At 42.3% G+C, this 19,900-nt stretch overlaps 1 protein-coding gene across 1 annotated transcript in view; it reads left to right on the forward strand.

Moving 5' to 3' along the window:
* gtpbp6 (GTP binding protein 6 (putative)) overlaps positions 1-18,123 on the forward strand; it is a 37,749-nt gene extending 19,626 nt beyond the window's left edge. Inside the window, exons 8-10 of the mRNA XM_084197366.1 lie at positions 3,436-3,584; positions 4,406-4,558; positions 17,677-18,123. Of these exons, the coding sequence (XP_084053492.1) occupies positions 3,436-3,584; positions 4,406-4,558; positions 17,677-17,803 (429 nt within the window). The 3' untranslated portion in view covers positions 17,804-18,123. The remainder of the gene's footprint in view (positions 1-3,435; positions 3,585-4,405; positions 4,559-17,676) is intronic.
* The last annotated feature ends 1,777 nt before the right edge of the window (positions 18,124-19,900 follow it).

Below are 19,900 nucleotides of genomic sequence, written 5' to 3' on the forward strand. Positions count from 1 at the left end.
CGACAGAGCCTGGATTCGAACCAGGATCTCTAGTGGCACAGTTAGCACTGCGATGCAGTGCCTTAGACCACTGCGCCACTCAGGAGTTACCTGTATAAAAGACACCTGTCCACACACTCAATCAAACAGACTCCAACCTCTCCACAATGGCCAAGAACAGAGAGCTGTGTAAGGACATCAGGGATAAAATTGTAGACCTGCACAAGGCTGGGATAGGCTACAGGACAATAGGCAAGCAGCTTGGTGAGAAGGCAACAACTGTTGGCGCAATTATTAGAAAAGTTCAAGATGACGGTCAATCACCCTCGGTCTGGGGCTCCGTGCAAGATCTCACCTCGTGGGGCATCAATGATCATGAGGAAGGTGAGGAATCAGCCCAGAACTACACGGCAGGACCTGGTCAATGACCAGAAGAGAGCTGGGACCACAGTCTCAAAGAAAAACATTAGTAACACACTACGCCGTCATGGATTAAAATCCTGCAGCGCACGCAAGGTCCCCCTGCTCAAGCCAGCGCATGTCCAGGCCCGTCTGAAGTTTGCCAATGACCATCTGGATGATCCAGATGAGGAATGGGAGAAGGTCATGTGGTCTGATGAGACAAAAATAGAGCTTTTTGGTCTAAACTCCACTTGCCGTGTTTGGAGGAAGAAGAAAGATGAGTACAACCCCAAGAACACCATCCCAACCGTGAAGCATGGAGGTGGAAACATCATTCTTTGGGGATGCTTTTCTGCAAAGGGGACAGGACGACTGCACCATATTGAGGGGAGGATGGATGGGGCCATGTATCGCGAGATCTTGGCCAACAACCTCCTTCCCTCAGTAAGAGCATTGAAGATGGGTCGTGGCTGGGTCTTCCAGCATGACAACGACCCGAAACACACAGCCAGGGCAACTAAGGAGTGGCTCTGTAAGAGGCATCTCAAGGTCCTGGAGTGGCCTAGCCAGTCTCCAGACCTGATCCCAATAGAAAATCTTTGGAGGGAGCTGAAAGTCCGTATTGCCCAGCGACAGCCCCGAAACCTGAAGGATCTGGAGAAGGTCTGTATGGAGGAGTGGGCCAAAATCCCTGCTGCAGTGTGTGCAAACCTGGTCAAGACCTACAGGAAACGTATGATCTCTGTAATTGCAAACAAAGGTTTCTGTACCAAATATTAAGTTCTGCTTTTCTGATGTATCAAATACTTATGTCATGCAATAAAATGCAAATGAATTACTTAAAAATCATACAATGTGATTTTCTGGATTTTTGTTTTAGATTCCGTCTCTCACAGTTGAAGTGTACCTATGATAAAAAATTACAGACCTCTACATGCTTTGTAAGTAGGAAAACCTGCAAAATCGGCAGTGTATCAAATACTTGTTCTCCCCACTGTATATATAGTATATATTGTTGTTAATGAGACAGTAGTACACACTGCTGTATATATAGTGTATATATAGTATATATTGTTGTTAAAGAGACAGTAGTACATACTGCTGTATATATAGTGTATCTTGTTGTTAAAGAGACAGTAGTACATACTGCTGTATATATAATGTATATATAGTATATATTGTTGTTAAAGAGACAGTAGTACATACTGCTGTATATATAGTGTATCTTGTTGTTAAAGAGACAGTAGTACATACTGCTGTATATCTTGTTGTTAAAGAGACAGTAGTACATACTGCTGTATATATAGTGTGTATATAGTATATCTTGTTGTTAAAGAGACAGTAGTACACACTGCTGTATATATAGTGTGTATATATAGTATATCTTGTTGTTAAAGAGACAGTAGTACATACTGCTGTATATATTGTTGTTAAAGAGACAGTAGTACATACTGCTGTATATATAGTATATCTTGTTGTTAAAGAGACAGTAGTACATACTGCTGTATATATAATGTATATATAGTATATATTGTTGTTAAAGAGACAGTAGTACATACTGCTGTATATATAGTGTATATATAGTATATCTTTTTGTTAAAGAGACAGTAGGACATACTGCTGTATATATAGTGTATATATAGTATATCTTGTTGTTAAAGAGACAGTAGTACACACTGCTGTATATATAGTGTGTATATATAGTATATCTTGTTGTTAAAGAGACAGTAGTACATACTGCTGTATATCTTGTTGTTAAAGAGACAGTAGTACATACTGCTGTATATATAGTATATATTGTTGTTAAAGAGACAGTAGTACATACTGCTGTATATATAATGTATATATAGTATATATTGTTGTTAAAGAGACAGTAGTACATACTGCTGTATATATAATGTATATATAGTATATATTGTTGTTAAAGAGACAGTAGTACATACTGCTGTATATATAGTGTATATATAGTATATCTTGTTGTTAAAGAGACAGTAGGACATACTGCTGTATATATAATGTATATATAGTATATCTTGTTGTTAAAGAGACAGTAGTACACACTGCTGTATATATAGTGTATATATAGTATATATTGTTGTTAAAGAGACAGTAGGACATACTGCTGTATATATAGTGTATATATAGTATATATTGTTGTTAAAGAGACAGTAGTACATACTGCTGTATATATAGTGTATATATAGTATATATTGTTGTTAAAGAGACAGTAGTACATACTGCTGTATATATAATGTATATATAGTATATATTGTTGTTAAAGAGACAGTAGGACATACTGCTGTATATATAGTGTATATATAGTATATATTGTTGTTAAAGAGACAGTAGTACATACTGCTGTATATCTTGTTGTTAAAGAGACAGTAGACATACTGCTGTATATATAGTGTATATATAGTATATCTTGTTGTTAAAGAGACAGTAGTACATACTGCTGTATATATAGTGTATATATAGTATATCTTGTTGTTAAAGAGACAGTAGGACATACTGCTGTATATATAGTGTATATATAGTATATCTTGTTGTTAAAGAGACAGTAGTACATACTGCTGTATATATAATGTATATATAGTATATCTTGTTGTTAAAGAGACAGTAGGACATACTGCTGTATATATAGTGTATATATAGTATATATTGTTGTTAAAGAGACAGTAGTACATACTGCTGTATATCTTGTTGTTAAAGAGACAGTAGGACATACTGCTGTATATATAGTGTATATATAGTATATCTTGTTGTTAAAGAGACAGTAGTACATACTGCTGTATATATAGTGTATATATAGTATATCTTGTTGTTAAAGAGACAGTAGGACATACTGCTGTATATATAGTGTATATATAGTATATCTTGTTGTTAAAGAGACAGTAGTACATACTGCTGTATATATAATGTATATATAGTATATCTTGTTGTTAAAGAGACAGTAGGACATACTGCTGTATATATAGTGTATATATAGTATATATTGTTGTTAAAGAGACAGTAGGACATATATAGTGTACTTTCTCCTTGTTCTGTGCCCAGGACCTGATAATCCATGTGAGAGACATCAGCCACCCAGAGACCGTGAACCAGAAGGAGAATGTGTTGAATGTCCTGATGAACCTTCAGATCCCAGACAGACTGATGAGCTCCATCATAGAAGTCCATAATAAGATAGATCTGGTGGACAGGTGAGGAGATGAACATTCACACACACACAGTCTTGTACAACTAACCTTGTGGGGACACACAATTCAGTCCCATTCAAAATCCTATTTTCCCTAAACCTAACCAGTACCCTAATCCTAATCTTAACCTGAAAATATAACCTTAAAAACCTAACCCTAGCTCCTAACCCTAACCCTAAAACTAACCCTAGCTCCTAACCCTAAACCTAATTCTAACCCTAATTCTAACCTTAATCCTAAACCCCCTAGATATAGCATTTGACCTTGTGGGGACTAACAAAACGTCCCCAGTTTGTTTACTATTCTTGTGGGGACTTCTGGTCCCCACAAGTATAGTTAAACACGTCCACACACACACACACACACACACACACACACACACACACACACACACACACACACACACACACACACACACACACACACACACACAGTTAAAACAGTGTGACAGGGGAGGACCTAAAGTCTGTTGAGGGGAGGAACTAAAGTCTGTTGAGGGGAGGACCTAAAGTCTGTTGAGGGGAGGACCTAAAGTCTGTTGAGGGGAGGACCTAAAGTCTGTTGAGGGGAGGAACTAAAGTCTGTTGAGGGGAGGACCTAAAGTCTGTTGAGGGGAGGACCTAAAGTCTGTTGAGGGGAGGACCTAAAGTCTGTTGAGGGGAGGACCTAAAGTCTGTTGAGGGGAGGACCTAAAGTCTGTTGAGGGGTGGAACTAAAGTCTGTTCAGCGGAGGACCTAAAGTCTGCCAGATGTATTTCTGACTATGGTGTTTATCCATATAAGAGTTATTATCATTCATTACATGGATATGTTGTCCTCCTCAGCTATGAGCCATCTGAGCCCAACAGCCTGCCTATCTCTGCTCTGAGAGAACAGGGCCTGGAGCACCTGAAGACTGTAGTAGAAGAAGCTATAGTGAGATCTACCGGGAAACAGGTCCTGACTCTCACGGTTGACCTCAGGAGCTCCCAGTTAAGGTAAGGTTAAGCCACATACTGTGAGTGACTGCTACAGTAATGACAGGATTATAGGAGCAGTCACTTTGAACAACCTTATTCATATGGTGTTACACTTCTGCCTCTTCTGCTTCTGCTTCTGCTTCTTCTTCTTCTTCTTCTTCTTCTGCCTCTTCTTCTGCTTCTGCTTCTTCTTCTGCTTCTTCTTCTGCTTCTTCTTCTTCTGCTTCTTCTTCTTCTGCTTCTGCTTCTTCTTCTGCTTCTTCTTCTGCTTCTTCTTCTGCTTCTTCTTCTTCTGCTTCTTCTTCTTCTGCTTCTGCTTCTTCTTCTGCTTCTTCTTCTTCTGCTTCTGCTTCTTCTTCTGCCTCTTCTTCTGCTTCTGCTTCTTCTTCTTCTTCTTCTGCTTCTTCTTCTTCTGCTTCTCCTTCTTCTGCTTCTTCTTCTTCTGCTTCTTCTTCTTCTGCTTCTTTTGCTTCTTCTGCTTCTTCTTCTGCTTCTTCTTCTGCTTCTTCTTCTTCTGCTTCTTTTGCTTCTTTTGCTTCTTCTGCTTCTTCTTCTGCTTCTGCTTCTTCTTCTTCTGCTTCTTCTTCAGTATACACAGGGTGTATCTCTGTGTCATGTGGTTCATTTTCCTCATTTGAGAGCCGTATCTTTTGCTTGAACATGAAACAGCCCACCGTGTATATTTTAGTGTACCTAATCCTAATAGTTAGTTCATTGCAGAATTCTCTGACCTGCTATCTTTGGTTATGTATTACATATGACAGTGTTATTATTATTGGATCTCTAAACAGTTGTGTGTGTGTTGCCCAAACCAGCACTAGCTGGTGAGTTTCTGTTCGAATCCTTTAACGTTGTGCGACATGCCACAGGGCCTGCACACAACCAAGGCCATACTGTTGATCTTGATCACATGGTCTGAATATTGATAGAAATGTGTCTCTCCCTACTCACTCTCGCATCATTAACTCCACAGCTGCTGGTCAATTTACAAATGGTTTTTTAATCCTCTACTAATTATTCTGTTCTTTGTCATCACACTGATGATTTGCTGAACAGTTTTATTGACATACAGTTGAAGTCGGAAGTTTACATACACCTTAGCCAAGTACTTTTAAACTCAGTTTTTCACTATTCCTGACATTTAATCCTAGTAAAAATTCCCTGTTTTAGGTCAGTTAGGATCACCACTTTATTTTAAGAATGTGAAATGTCAGAATAATAGTAGAGAGAATGATTTATTTCAGCTTTTATTTCTTTCATCACATTCCCAGTGGGTCAGACGTTTACATACACTCAATTAGTACAGTTGAAGTTGGAAGTTTACATACACTTTGGTTGGAGTCATTAAAACTCGTTTTTCAACCACTCCACAAATTTCTTGTTAACAAACTATAGTTTTGGCAAGTCGGTTAGGACATCTACTTTGTGCATGACACAAGTAATTTTTCCAACAATTGTTTACAGACAGATTATTTCACTTATGGCTTTAGAAGCTTCTGATAGGCTAATTTTGATTTTATTTATTTATTTCACCTTTATTTAACCAGGTAAGCCAGTTGAGAACAAGTTCTCATTTACAACTGCGACCTGACCAAGATAAAGCAAAGCAGTGCGATAAAAACAACAACACAGAGTTACATATGGGGTAAAACAAAACGTACAGTCAAAAACACTATAGAAAATAGAAAATCTATATACAGTGTGTGCAAATGTAGTAAGTTATGGAGGTAAGGCAATAAATAGGCCATAGTGCAAAATAATTACAATTTAGTATTAACACTGGAGTGATAGATGTACAGAAGATGATGTGCAAGTAGAGATACTGGGGTGCAAATGAGCAAAATAAATAACAATGTAAATAACAATATGGGGATGAGGTAGTTGGGTGGGCTAATTTCAGATGGGCTGTGTACAGGTGCAGTGATCGGTAAGCTGCTCTGACAACTGATGCTTAAAGTTAGTGAGGGAGATAAGTGTCTCCTGCTTCAGAGATTTTTGCAGTTCGTTCCAGTCATTAGCAGCAGAGAACTGGAAGGAATGGTGGCCAAAGGAGGTGTTGGCTTTGGGGATGACCAGCGAGATATACCTGCTGGAGCGCAGACTACGGGTGGGTGCTGCTATGGTGACCAATGATCTAAGATAAGGCGGGGATTTGCCTAGAAAGGATTTATAGATGACCTGGAGCAAGTGGGTTTGGCGACGAATATGTAGTGAGGGCCAGCCAACGAGAGCGTACAGGTCACAATGGTGGGTAGTATATGGGGCTTTGGTGACAAAACGGATGGCACTGTGATAGACTACATCCAATTTGCTGAGTAGAGTGTTGGAAGCTATTTTGTAAATGACATCGCCGAAGTCAAGGATCGGTAGGATAGTCAGTTTTACGGGGGCATGTTTGGCAGCATGAGTGAAGGAGGCTTTGTTGCGAAATAGGAAGCCGATTCTAGAGTTAACTTTGGATTGGAGATGCTTAATGTGAGTCTGGAAGGAGAGTTTACAGTCTAACCAGACACCTAGGTATTTGTAGTTGTCCACATATTCTAAGTCAGAGCTGCCGAGAGTAGTGATTCTAGTCGGGCGGGCGGGTGCAAGCAGCGTTCGATTGAAAAGCATGCGTCTAGTTTTACTAGTGTTTAAGAGCAGTTGGAGGCCACGGACGGAGTGTTAAAGCTCGTTTGGAGGTTTGTTAACACTGTGTCCAATGAAGGGCCAGATGTATACAAAATGGTGTCGTCTGCTTAGAGGTGGATCTGAGAGTCACCAGCAGCAAGAGCGACATCACTGATATACACAGAGAATAGAGTCGGCCCGAGAATTGAACCCTGTGGCACCCCCATAGAGACGGCCAGAGGTCCAGACAACAGGCCCTCCGATTTGACACATTGAACTCTATCTGAGAAGTAGTTGGTGAACCAGGCGAGGCAGTCATTTGAGAAACCAAGGCTATTTAGTCTGCCAATAAGAATGTGGTGATTGACAGAGTCAAAAGCCTTGGCCAGGTCGATGAAGACGGCTGCACAGTACTGTCTTTTATCGATCGCGGTTATTATATCGTTTAGGACCTTGAGCGTGGCAGAGGTGCACCCATGACCAGCTCGGAAACCAGATTGCATAGCGGAGAAGGTACGGTGGTATTCTAAATGGTCGGTGATCTGTTTGTTAACTTGGCTTTCAAATACTTTCGAAAGGCAGGGCAGGATGGATATAGGTCTGTAACAGTTTGGATCTAGAGTGTTACCCCCTTTGAAGAGGGGGATGACCGCGGCAGCTTTCCAATCTCTGGGGATCTCAGACGTTATGAAAGAGAGGTTGAACAGACTAGTAATAGGGGTTGCGACAATTTCGGCAGCTAATTTTAGAAAGAAAGGGTCCAGATTGTCTAGCCCAGCTGATTTGTAGGGGTCCAGATTTTGCAGCTCTTTCAGAACATCAGCTATCTGAATTTGGGTGAAGGAGAAGCGGGGGGGCATGGGCAAGTTGCAGCGGAGGGTGCAGAGCTGGTGGCCGGGGTAGTGGTAGCCAGGTGGAAAGCATGGCCAGCCGAAGCAAAATGCTTGTTGAAATGTTTGATTATCGTAGATTTATCGGTAGTGACAGTGTTTCCTAGCCTCAGTGCAGTGGGCAGCTGGGAGGAGGTGCTCTTATTCTCCATTGACTTTACAGTGTCCCAAAACTTTTTGGAGTTAGTGCTACAGGATGCAAATTTCTGTTTGAAAAAGTTAGCCTTTGCTTTCCTAACTGATTGTGTATATTGGTTCCTGACTTCCCTGAAAAGTTGCATATCGCGGGGGCTGCTCGATGCTAATGCCGTACGCCACAGGATGTTTTTGTGCTGGTCAAGGGCAGTCAAGTCTGAGGTGAACCAGGGGCTATATCTGTTCTTAGTTCAGAATTTTTTGAATGGGGCATGCTTATTTAAGATGGAGAGGAAAGCACTTTTAAAGACCAACCAGTCATCCTCTACTGACGGAATGAGGTCAATATCCATCCAGGATACCCGGGCCAGGTCAATTAGAAAGGCCTGCTCGCTGAAGTGTTTTAGGGAGCGTTTGACAGTGATGAGGGGTGGTCGTTTGACCGCGGACCCATTACGGACGCAGGCAATGAGGCAGTGATCGCTGAGATCCTGGTTGAAGACAGCGGTGGTGTATTTAGAGGGTAAATTAGTCCGGATGATGTCTATGAGGGTGCCCATGTTTACGGATTTAGGGTAGTACCTGGTAGGTTCGTTGATAATTTGTGTGAGATTGAGGGCATCTAGTTTGGATTGTAGGACGTCCGGGATGTTAAGCATATCCCAGTTTAGGTCACCAAGCAGTACGAACTCTGAGGATAGATGGGGGGCAATCAATTCACATATGGTGTCCAGGGCACAGCTGGGGGCTGAGGGGGGGTCTGTAGCAAGCGGCAACAGTGAGAGACTTATTTCTGGAAAGGTGAATTTTTAGAAGTAGAAGCTCAAACTGTTTGGGCACAGACCTGGATAGTATGATAGAGCTCTGCAGGCTATCTCTACAGTAGATTGCAACCCCACCCCCTTTGGCAGTTCTATCTAGACGGGAAATGTTGTAGTTTGGAATGGAAATGTCAGAATCTTTGGTGGTCTTCCTAAGCCAGGATTCAGACACTGCTAGAATCAAAATCAAATCAAATTTTATTGGCCACATGAGCCGAATACAACAGGTGCAGACATTACAGTGAAATGCGGGGGGCAGTGCAAATAGTCCGGGTAGCCATGATTAGCTGTTCAGGAGTCTTATGGCTTGGAGGTAGAAGATGTTGAGAAGTATTTTGGACCTAGACTTGGCACTCCGGTACCACTTGCCGTGCGGTAGCAGAGAGAACAGTCTATGACTAGGGTGGCTGGAGTCTTTGACATTTTTGAACATCAGGGTTGGCTGAGTGTGCTAACGCAGTGAATAACTCAAACTTAGGGAGGAGGCTTCTGATGTTAACATGCAAGAAACCAAGGCTTTTGCGATTACAGAAGTCAATAAATGATAGTGCCTGGGGAGTAGGAGTGATACTGGGGGCTACAGGGCCTGGGTTAACCTCTACATCACCAGAGGAACAGACGAGGAATAGAATAAGGATATGGCTAAAGGCTTTAAGAAGTGGTATTCTAGTGCGTTGGGTGCAGAGAAAAAAAGGGGCCGATTTCCGGGCATTTTAGAATAGATTCAGGGCATTATGTACAGACAAGGATATGGAAGGAAATGAGTACAGTGGAGGTAAACCTAAGCGTTGGGTAAAGATGAAAGAGATAGCATCACTGGAGGCACCGATTGAGCCGGTCTCCGCGTGTGTGGGGGGTGGGACAAAGGATCTATCTGAGACAGGTTGAGCAGGACTGGGGGCTCTACATTGAAAAAGTACAGTTAGAACTAACCGAAACAGCAATAGGCAAGGCATATTGACATGGGAGAGAGGCATAAAGCAGTCACAGGTGTTATTCGAGAGAGCTAAGACAACAGCTGGTAATGGTGACGAAAGATTGAGCTGAGGCTAAACAGATAAACAGGATGGGGTACCGTGTAAAGGAACAGTCCAGCAGGCATCAGCTGTGTAGCTGAGTGATCATAAGGTCCAGTGAACAGCAATAGGTGAGTCCGGGAGCAGTTAAGTGGCTGCTACGACACAGGCGAGCAGGAGACACGGCTGTTGATTGCGTGTGCTAGCGGGCCGGGGCTAGCAGATGGATCTTCGTGGTCGTCACAACGGGAAGCCTGTTGAAACCACATCAGACGATTACGTCGGCAGACCAGTCGTGAGGATTGGCGGGGCTCCGTGTCAACACTAGGAGGTCCCGTCCGGTTGACAGAGAGGTAGATAGCCGGGAGATGGGGCTGGCTCGAGGCTAGCTCAAGGCTAACTGGGGTTAGCTTCAGGACAGTGGTGATTAGTGGTGATTAGCCAACAACGACAACAGCCATTCGGTTGCAGCTAGCTAGTTGCGATGATCCGGTGTTAAGGTCCAGTGATTCAGTGATTCCGGCAGAAAATCCGATATGCTCTGGCTCGATAGCGCGATGTGCAGACAGTGCAGACTGGCCGATAATTGTCCAGGCTAGAGCTGGCTGGTAGGTAGTGCAGGCCACGGACAATGGTGAAGACCGCTAATGGTGGCTAATAGCAAGTAGCTAGTTAGCTGGCTAGTTTCAGCCAGAGGTTCTGGATAAAAAAGTATAAAAAAATAATAGAATCCGTTCCACATTGGGTGAGGCGGGTTGCAGGAAAGTATATTTAGTTAAAGGATGGCGCAGTGGTCTAAGGGACTGCATCGCAGTGCTAGCTGTGCCACTAGAGATCCTGGTTCGAGTCCAGGCTCTGTCGTAGCCGACCGTGACCGGGAGACCCTTGGGCGGCGCACAATTGGTCCAGCGTCGTCCAAGGTAGGGGAGGGTTTGGCCTGCAGGGATTGTGTGCCTTTAAATTGTTTATAGCTTCCCACAATAAGTTGGGTGAATTTTGGCCCATTCCTCCTGACAGAGCTGGTGTAACTGAGCCAGGTTTGTAGGCCTCCTTGCTCGCACACGCTTTTTCAGTTCTGCCCACAATTGTTCTATAGGATTGAGGTCAGGGCTTTCTGATGGCCACTCCAATACTTTGACTTTGTTGTCCTTAAGCCATTTTGCCACAACTTTGGAAGTATGCTTGGGGTCATTTTCCATTTGGAAGATCCATTTGCGACCAAGCTTTAACTTCCTGACTGATGTCTTGAGATGTTGCTACAATATATTCACATAATTTTCCTTCCACATCATGCCATCTATTTTGTGAAATGCACCAGTCCCTCCTGCAGCAAAAAAGCTGCCACCCCTGTGCTTCACGGTTGGGATGGTGTTCTTTGGCTTGCAAGCACCCCCCTTTTCCTCCAAACAGTTCTATTTTTGTTTCATCAGACCAGAGGACATTTCTCCAAAAAGTACGATCTTTGTCCCCATGTGCAGTTGCAAACCGTAATCTGCCTTTTTTATGGCGGTTTTGGAGCAGTGGCTTCTTCCTTGCTGAGCGGCCTTTCAGGTCATGTCGATATAGGACTTGTTTTACTGTGGATATAGATACTTTTGTACCTGTTTCCTCCAGCATGTTCACAAGGTTCTGGGATTGATTTGCACTTTTCGCACCAAAGTACGTTCATCTCTAGGAGACAGAACGCGTCTCCTTCCTGAGCGGTTTGACGGCTACATGTTCCCATGGTGTTTATACTTGCGTACGATTGTTTGTACAGATGAACGTGGTATTTTCTGGAATTTTCAAAGCTGTTTAAAGGCACAGTCAACTTAGTGTATGTAAACTTCTGACCCACTGGAATTGTGATACAGTGAATTATAAATTAAATAATCTGTCTGTAAACAATTGTTGGAAAAATTACTTGTCATGCACAAAGTAGATGTCCTAACCAACTTGCCAAAACTATAGTTTAAGTGACCCCACATAAGACAATTAGTGTGTTTTTGGTGCCCCCCTAACAGCTGATCTCTGCCTTTACCAAAAAAAAAAGAAAAAAAAGAGATAGAAAATATGAAATCTCAGATTGACACCAGCATTGACAGTTGCCGACACCATACCAGCATTTCTGGTCAGGAGGCATTTGAGGCAATCTGTAGAAACAATGAGAATAGAAAGGTTCAGAACTTTTGTGAAACATCACAGTACAGTTGAAAAAAATATGGCAAATAGAAATCCAATATGGATGGTGTTAAGAGATAGATGGGAGGTGTTGAATGGAGTTGGAAGGATGGGACTAATAACAAATAATAACAACTAATAACAACAAGATAACTAATGTAAAGCATACTGTGTCCATAATAAGTATATGGGTTATAGGTTGAGAGCTTTTGTGAAAGAGCACAGTTAGAAAGATATGGCATATAGAAGCAAACCGGATGGACATCATGAAAATGATCGGCGAGGTTGAGGGTAGAGGAAGTTCAGGAGAAAAAAACAAACAAAATATAATTATTGTAAAATTGACTGTGTCCGTAAAATGTACACTACTGTTCAAAAGTTTGGGGTCACTTAGAAATTTCCTTGTTTTTCGAAAGAACAGGAATGTTTTTGCCCATTAAAATAACATCAAATTGATCAGAAATACAGTGTAGACATTGTTAATGTTGTAAATGGCTATTGTAGCTGGAAACGGCTGATTTTTTATGGAATATCTACATAGGCGTACAGAGGCCCATTATCAGCAACCATCAGTCCTGTGTTCCAATGGCACGTTGTGTTTGCTAATCCAAGTTTATCATTTTAAAAGGCTAATTGATCATTAGAAAACCCTTTTGCAATTATGTTAGCACAGCTGAAAACTGTTGTGCTGATTAAAGAAGCAATAAAACTGGCCTTCTTGAGACTAGTTGAGTATCTGGAGCATCAGCAATTGTGGGTTCGATTACAGGCTCAAAATGGCCAGAAACAAATAACTTTCTTCTGAAACTCGCCAGTCTATTCTTGTTCTGAGAAATGAAGGCTATTCCATGCGAGAAATTGCCAAGAAACGGAAGATCTCGTACAACACTGTGTACTACTCCCTTCACAGAACAGCGCAAACTGGCTCTAACCAGAATAGAAAGAGGAGTGGGAGGCCCCATTAGAGTGTCTAGTTTGAGAAACAGACGCCTCACAGGTCCTCAACTGGCAGCTTCATTAAATAGTACCCGCAAAACACCAGTCTCAACGTCAACAGTGAACAGGCGACTCCGGGATGCTGACCTTCTAGGCAGAGTTGCAAAGAAAAAGCCAAATATCAGACTGGCCAATAAAAATAAAAGATTAAGATGGGCAAAAGAACACAGACACTGGACAGAGGAAGATTGGAAAAAAGTGTTCTGGACAGACGAATCGAAGTTTGAGGTGTTCGGATCACAAAGAAGAACATTTGTGAGACCCAGACCAAATGAAAAGATGCTGGAGGAGTGCTTGATGCCATCTGTCAAGCATGGTGGAGGCAATGTGATGGTCTGGGGGTGCTTTGGTGGTGTTAAAGTGGGAGATTTGTACAGGGTAAAAGGGATCTTGAAGAAGGAAGGCTATCACTCCATTTTGCAGAGCCACGCCATACCCTGTGGACGGCGCTTGATTGGAGCCAATTTCCTCCTAAAACAGGACAATGACCCAAAGCTCCAAACTATGCAAGAACTATTTAGGGAACAAGCAGGAGGATGAAAAAAAACATACAGTGAGGGAAAAAAGTATTTGATCCCCTGCTGATTTTGTACGTTTGCCCACTGAAAAAGACATGATCAGTCTATAAATGTAATGGTAGGTTTATTTGAACAGTGAGAGACAGAATAACAACAAAAAAATCCAGAAAAACGCATGTCAAAAATTGTATATATTGATTTGCATTTTAATGAGGGAAATAAGTATTTGACCTCTCTGCAAAACATGACTTAGTACTTGGTGGCAAAACCCTTGTTGGCAATCACAGAGGTCAGACGTTTCTTGTAGTTGGCCACCAGGTTTGCACACATCTCAGGAGGAATTTTGTCCCACTCCTCTTTGCAGATCTTCTCCAAGTCATTAAGGTTTCGAGGCTGACGTTTGGCAACTCGAACCTTCAGCTCCCTCCACAAATTTTCTATGGGATTAAGGTCTGGAGACTGGCTAGGCCACTCCAGGACCTTAATGTGCTTCTTCTTGAGCCACTCCTTTGTTGCCTTGGCCGTGTGTTTTGGGTCATTGTCATGCTGGAATACCCATCCACAACCCATTTTCAATGCCCTGGCTGAGGGAAGGAGGTTCTCACCCAAGATTTGACGGTACATGGCCCCGTCCATCGTCCCTTTGATGCAGTGAAGTTGTCCTGTCCCCTTAGCAGAAAAACACCCCCAAAGCATAATGTTTCCACCTCCATGTTTGATGGTGGGGATGGTGTTCTTGGGGTCATAGGCAGCATTCCTCCTCCTCCAAACACGTTGAGTTGATGCCAAAGAGATCGATTTTGGTCTCATCTGACCACAACACTTTCACCCAGTTCTCCTCTGAATCATACAGATGTTAATTGGCAAACTTCAGACGGGCATGTATATGTGCTTTCTTGAGCAGGGGGACCTTGCGGGCGCTGCAGGATTTCAGTCCTTCACGGCGTAGTGTGTTACCAATTGTTTTCTTGGTGACTATGGTCCCAGCTGCCTTGAGATCATTGACAAGATCCTCCCGTGTAGTTCTGGGCTGATTCCTCACCGTTCTCATGATCATTGCAACTCCACCAGATCTTGCATGGAGGCCCAGTCCGAGGGAGACTGACAAATATTTTGTGTTTCTTCCATTTGCAAATAATCGCACCAACTGTTGTCACCTTCTCACCAAGCTGCTTGGCGATGGTCTTGTAGCCCATTCCAGCCTTGTGTAGGTCTACAATATTGTCCCTGACATCCTTGGAGAGCTCTTTGGTCTTGGCCATGGTGGAGAGTTTGGAATCTGATTGATTGATTGCTTCTGTGGACGGGTGTCTTTTATACAGGTAACAAGCTGAGATTAGGAGCACTCCCTTTAAGAGTGTGCTCCTAATCTCAGCTCGTTACCTGTATAAAAGACACCTGGGAGCCAGAAATCTTTCTGATTGAGAGGGGGTCAAATACTTATTTCCCTCATTAAAATGCATATCAATTTATAACATTTTTGACATGCGTTTTTCTGGATTTTTGTTGTTGTTATTCTGTCTCTCACTGTTCAAATAAACCTACCATTAAAATTATAGACTGATCATTTCTTTGTCAGTGGGCAAACGTACAAAATCAGCAGGGGATCAAATATTTTTTTTCCTGACTGTATGGGGGATTGGAAGTGATGCAGACAATTACATTGATGGAAGTTACAATCTATCTGCAATATTAATGCTGATCTACCCCCAAAGCTCACATGAAGACCTTTTGCCCCTTGGACGTGGTCCCTACTAGACTACTAATAGAGGTCCCTACTAGACTACTAATAGAGGTCCCTACTAATAGAGGTCCCTACTAGACTACTAATAGAGGTCCCTACTAGACTACTAATAGAGGTCCCTACTAATAGAGGTCCCTACTAATAGAGGTCCCTACTAATAGAGGTCCCTACTAATAGAGGTCCCTACTAATAGAGGTCCCTACTAATAGAGGTCCCTACTAATAGAGGTCCCTACTAGACTACTAATAGAGGTCCCTACTAATAGAGGTCCCTACTAATAGAGGTCCCTACTAATAGAGGTCCCTACTAATAGAGGTCCCTACTAATAGAGGTCCCTACTAATAGAGGTCCCTACTAATAGAGGTCCCTACTAATAGAGGTCCCTACTAATAGAGGTCCCTACTAGACTACTAATAGAGGTCCCTACTAATAGAGGTCCCTACTAGACTACTAATAGAGGCCCCTACTAATAGAGGTCCCTACTAATAGAGGTCCCTACTAGACTACTAATAGAGGTCCCTACTAATAGAGGTCCCTACTAATAGAGGTCCCTACTAATAGAGGTCCCTACTAATAGAGGTCCCTACTAGACTACTAATAGAGGTCCCTACTAATAGAGGTCCCTACTAATAGAGGTCCCTACTAATAGAGGTCCCTACTAATAGAGGTCCCTACTAATAGAGGTCCCTACTAGACTACTAATAGAGGTCCCTACTAATAGAGGTCCCTACTAATAGAGGTCCCTACTAGACTACTAATAGAGGTCCCTACTAATAGAGGTCCCTACTAATAGAGGTCCCTACTAGACTACTAATAGAGGTCCCTACTAATAGAGGTCCCTACTAATAGAGGTCCCTACTAGACTACTAATAGAGGTCCCTACTAATAGAGGTCCCTACTAATAGAGGTCCCTACTAGACTACTAATAGAGGTCCCTACTAATAGAGGTCCCTACTAATAGAGGTCCCTACTAGACTACTAATAGAGGTCCCTACTAATAGAGGTCCCTACTAATAGAGGTCCCTACTAGACTACTAATAGAGGTCCCTACTAATAGAGGTCCCTACTAATAGAGGTCCCTACTAATAGAGGTCCCTACTAATAGAGGTCCCTACTAATAGAGGTCCCTACTAGACTACTAATAGAGGTCTGTACTAATAGAGGTCCCTACTAATAGAGGTCCCTACTAGACTACTAATAGAGGCCCCTACTAGACTACTAATAGAGGCCCCTACTAATAGAGGCCCCTACTAATAGAGGTCCCTACTAATAGAGGTCCCTACTAATAGAGGTCCCTACTAATAGAGGTCCCTACTAATAGAGGTCCGTACTAATAGAGGTCCCTACTAATAGAGGTCCCTACTAATAGAGGTCCCTACTAATAGAGGTCCCTACTAGACTACTAATAGAGGTCTGTACTAATAGAGGTCCCTACTAGACTACTAATAGAGGTCCCTACTAATAGAGGTCCCTACTAATAGAGGTCCCTACTAGACTACTAATAGAGGTCCCTACTAATAGAGGTCCCTACTAATAGAGGTCCCTACTAATAGAGGTCCGTACTAATAGAGGTCCCTACTAGACTACTAATAGAGGTCTGTACTAATAGAGGTCCCTACTAATAGAGGTCCCTACTAGACTACTAATAGAGGTCTGTACTAATAGAGGTCCCTACTAGACTACTAATAGAGGTCCCTACTAATAGAGGTCCCTACTAATAGAGGTCCCTACTAATAGAGGTCCCTACTAATAGAGGTCCCTACTAATAGAGGTCCCTACTAGACTACTAATAGAGGTCCCTACTAATAGAGGTCCCTACTAATAGAGGTCCCTACTAATAGAGGTCCCTACTAGACTACTAATAGAGGTCCCTACTAATAGAGGTCCCTACTAATAGAGGTCCCTACTAATAGAGGTCCCTACTAATAGAGGTCCCTACTAATAGAGGTCCCTACTAGACTACTAATAGAGGTCCCTACTAATAGAGGTCCCTACTAATAGAGGTCCCTACTAGACCAGGGGAGATGAGGCTTGCAGATTCAGTGCCTCTTTTTAAATCCCTCCTGCTGAAGACACACTTTTATAAAGATGATTTTAACGTCTGATTTTAATTAGCTATCTTTTTTATTCTCCTTCCTCCTGTTTCTTTGTTAGTACTTTTATTGTATTATTTTATGATGTGAAGCACTCTGTTACTCGTATTGAAAAGCATTATTATTATTAACTTTGTCTTCGTGTGTTTCCAGCTGGCTGTACAAGGAGGCAACGGTTCAGGAAGTGGACGTTAACCCTGATGAAGGTTCCGCTGTCGTCAAGGTGATCATCGGTGCTGCTGCTTACGGACGCTACAGGAAGATGCTCCAACGTAGTTAGAAGCACTACAGGTGCACACCAGTGATGAACCCTGGATGACTGACAGGGCGCTTTATTGAAGACACCGCGCAGCCATCTTCGTACTCCTTCATTGTAAAACATATTTTGGAAGCTGTAGAAATGCATTTATTGATGTCTGCATTCGTTTTTTGACACGTTTATTCTAATGCATACTTTAAAAATATTTTATGTTAGCTAAACATACAACAAAAAAATATAACATTTTCCTTAAAGTATTTGTTTTGAGTAGTAATGTTACTGTCCCCACTACAACAACAAAAATACTTAAATACATGTAATTTTGTCCTTGAAACATTTAATTGAAATCCTGTAGAATTCCATTCATTCCTATGGAGGGCTGCTCCTACTGGGGAGTGGCAATATGGCCGACCGCTGGCTTCAAAGCCTCTCATTGGCCAATACATAGCATCAGTAATACAGGGTTTATACACATCATTGGTCTACACCTGTCTTAATGAGATGCTGTTCCACGGTACCCAGTTAGCACTAGCAGCAGTGTTCACCTGTCTCAGTCAGAACTACTGTACCCAGTTAGCTAGTTAGCAGCACAGTGTTCCCCTGTCTCAGTCAGAACTACTGTACCCAGTTAGCTAGTTAGCAGCACAGTGTTCCCCTGTCTCAGTCAGAACTACTGTACCCAGTTAGCTAGTTAGCAGCACTGTTCCCCTGTCTCAGTTAGAACTACTGTACCCAGTTAGCTAGTTAGCAGCACAGTGTTCCCCTGTCTCAGTCAGAACTACTGTACCCAGTTAGCTAGTTAGCAGCACAGTGTTCCCCTGTCTCAGTCAGAACTACTGTACCCAGTTAGCTAGTTAGCAGCACAGTGTTCCCCTGTCTCAGTCAGAACTACTGTACCCAGTTAGCTAGTTAGCAGCACAGTGTTCCCCTGTCTCAGTCAGAACTACTGTACCCAGTTAGCTAGTTAGCAGCACAGTGTTCCCCTGTCTCAGTCAGAACTACTGTACCCAGTTAGCTAGTTAGCAGCACAGTGTTCCCCTGTCTCAGTCAGAACTACTGTACCCAGTTAGCTAGTTAGCAGCACAGTGTTCCCCTGTCTCAGTCAGAACTACTGTACCCAGTTAGCTAGTTAGCAGCACAGTGTTCCCCTGTCTCAGTCAGAACTACTGTACCCAGTTAGCTAGTTAGCAGCACAGTGTTCCCCCGTGTCAATGACTACTTGAAATACTAGAACTTCTCTTGCTTATGGCTGCGCAATGCTCCGGATGATGGCATGCCATAGCTCTCTGTTGTTCATGACAGCTGGTAGGTCCTCTGTTCTGAGACCATTCTACTGTCTCTAAAGAAAAAAGCATACTGCTGCTGGTTGTGTTAACAGGAACTATGCCATAGCTCTGTGTTAAGGCGTATGCATGCTTCCCAGCCGAAACAGTTCGGAAGAGTTTGTGCATATATTGTGACGTTTTATAGTTTGTTTTGGACTTTCGGTGAGAATATGTTCTGGAGGCAAGCCGAAAGTCTACGCTCTTCGTCGCTGAATGGTCAACAGTAGGGATTGTTCAATAAAGTATTTGTTGTCATTCAAGGAGAGACGACTCGTACTGTCAGCTGTGATTCATCAGAAAACCAAACAACTCTTGTTGTATGAATGATAAAATGCATTTAATGTATTTAAATGTAAATATGTAACAGGAAAGTGACAAAGTATAACAGTATATTGATTCATTATTTATCTGTAATCCTGCAGTCCAAAGTAACTGTCTACATCATGTTTCACATCTCAACTGAGCTGGACCTGGTTGTATCAGGAGGAACACTGCATGTGTAACATTTGATCTCTTAAAAATGAATATCATCACTGCAAAAAGTAGAATATTCCTGTAAATATTTTACAATCCATAGAAAAAACGAAACAAGAGGTGGACTTTTAATGACTCCCTAAAACAAAATATTGACCTCTTCTACTGTAAGAGTCCTGTTACAGGAATAAGGGGTGTGAGTATAAGAGATAAAGTGCCTTCAGAAAGTATTAATACCCCTTGACTTATTCCACATTTTGTTGCGTTACAGCCGGAATCCAACATGGATTCAATTATTATAATTTTTATATTTTATTTT

Source organism: Coregonus lavaretus (genome assembly GCF_964263955.1).
Source record: "Coregonus lavaretus genome assembly, contig: HAP1_SCAFFOLD_2047, whole genome shotgun sequence".
In the NCBI taxonomy this organism is placed as follows: domain Eukaryota; kingdom Metazoa; phylum Chordata; class Actinopteri; order Salmoniformes; family Salmonidae; genus Coregonus; species Coregonus lavaretus.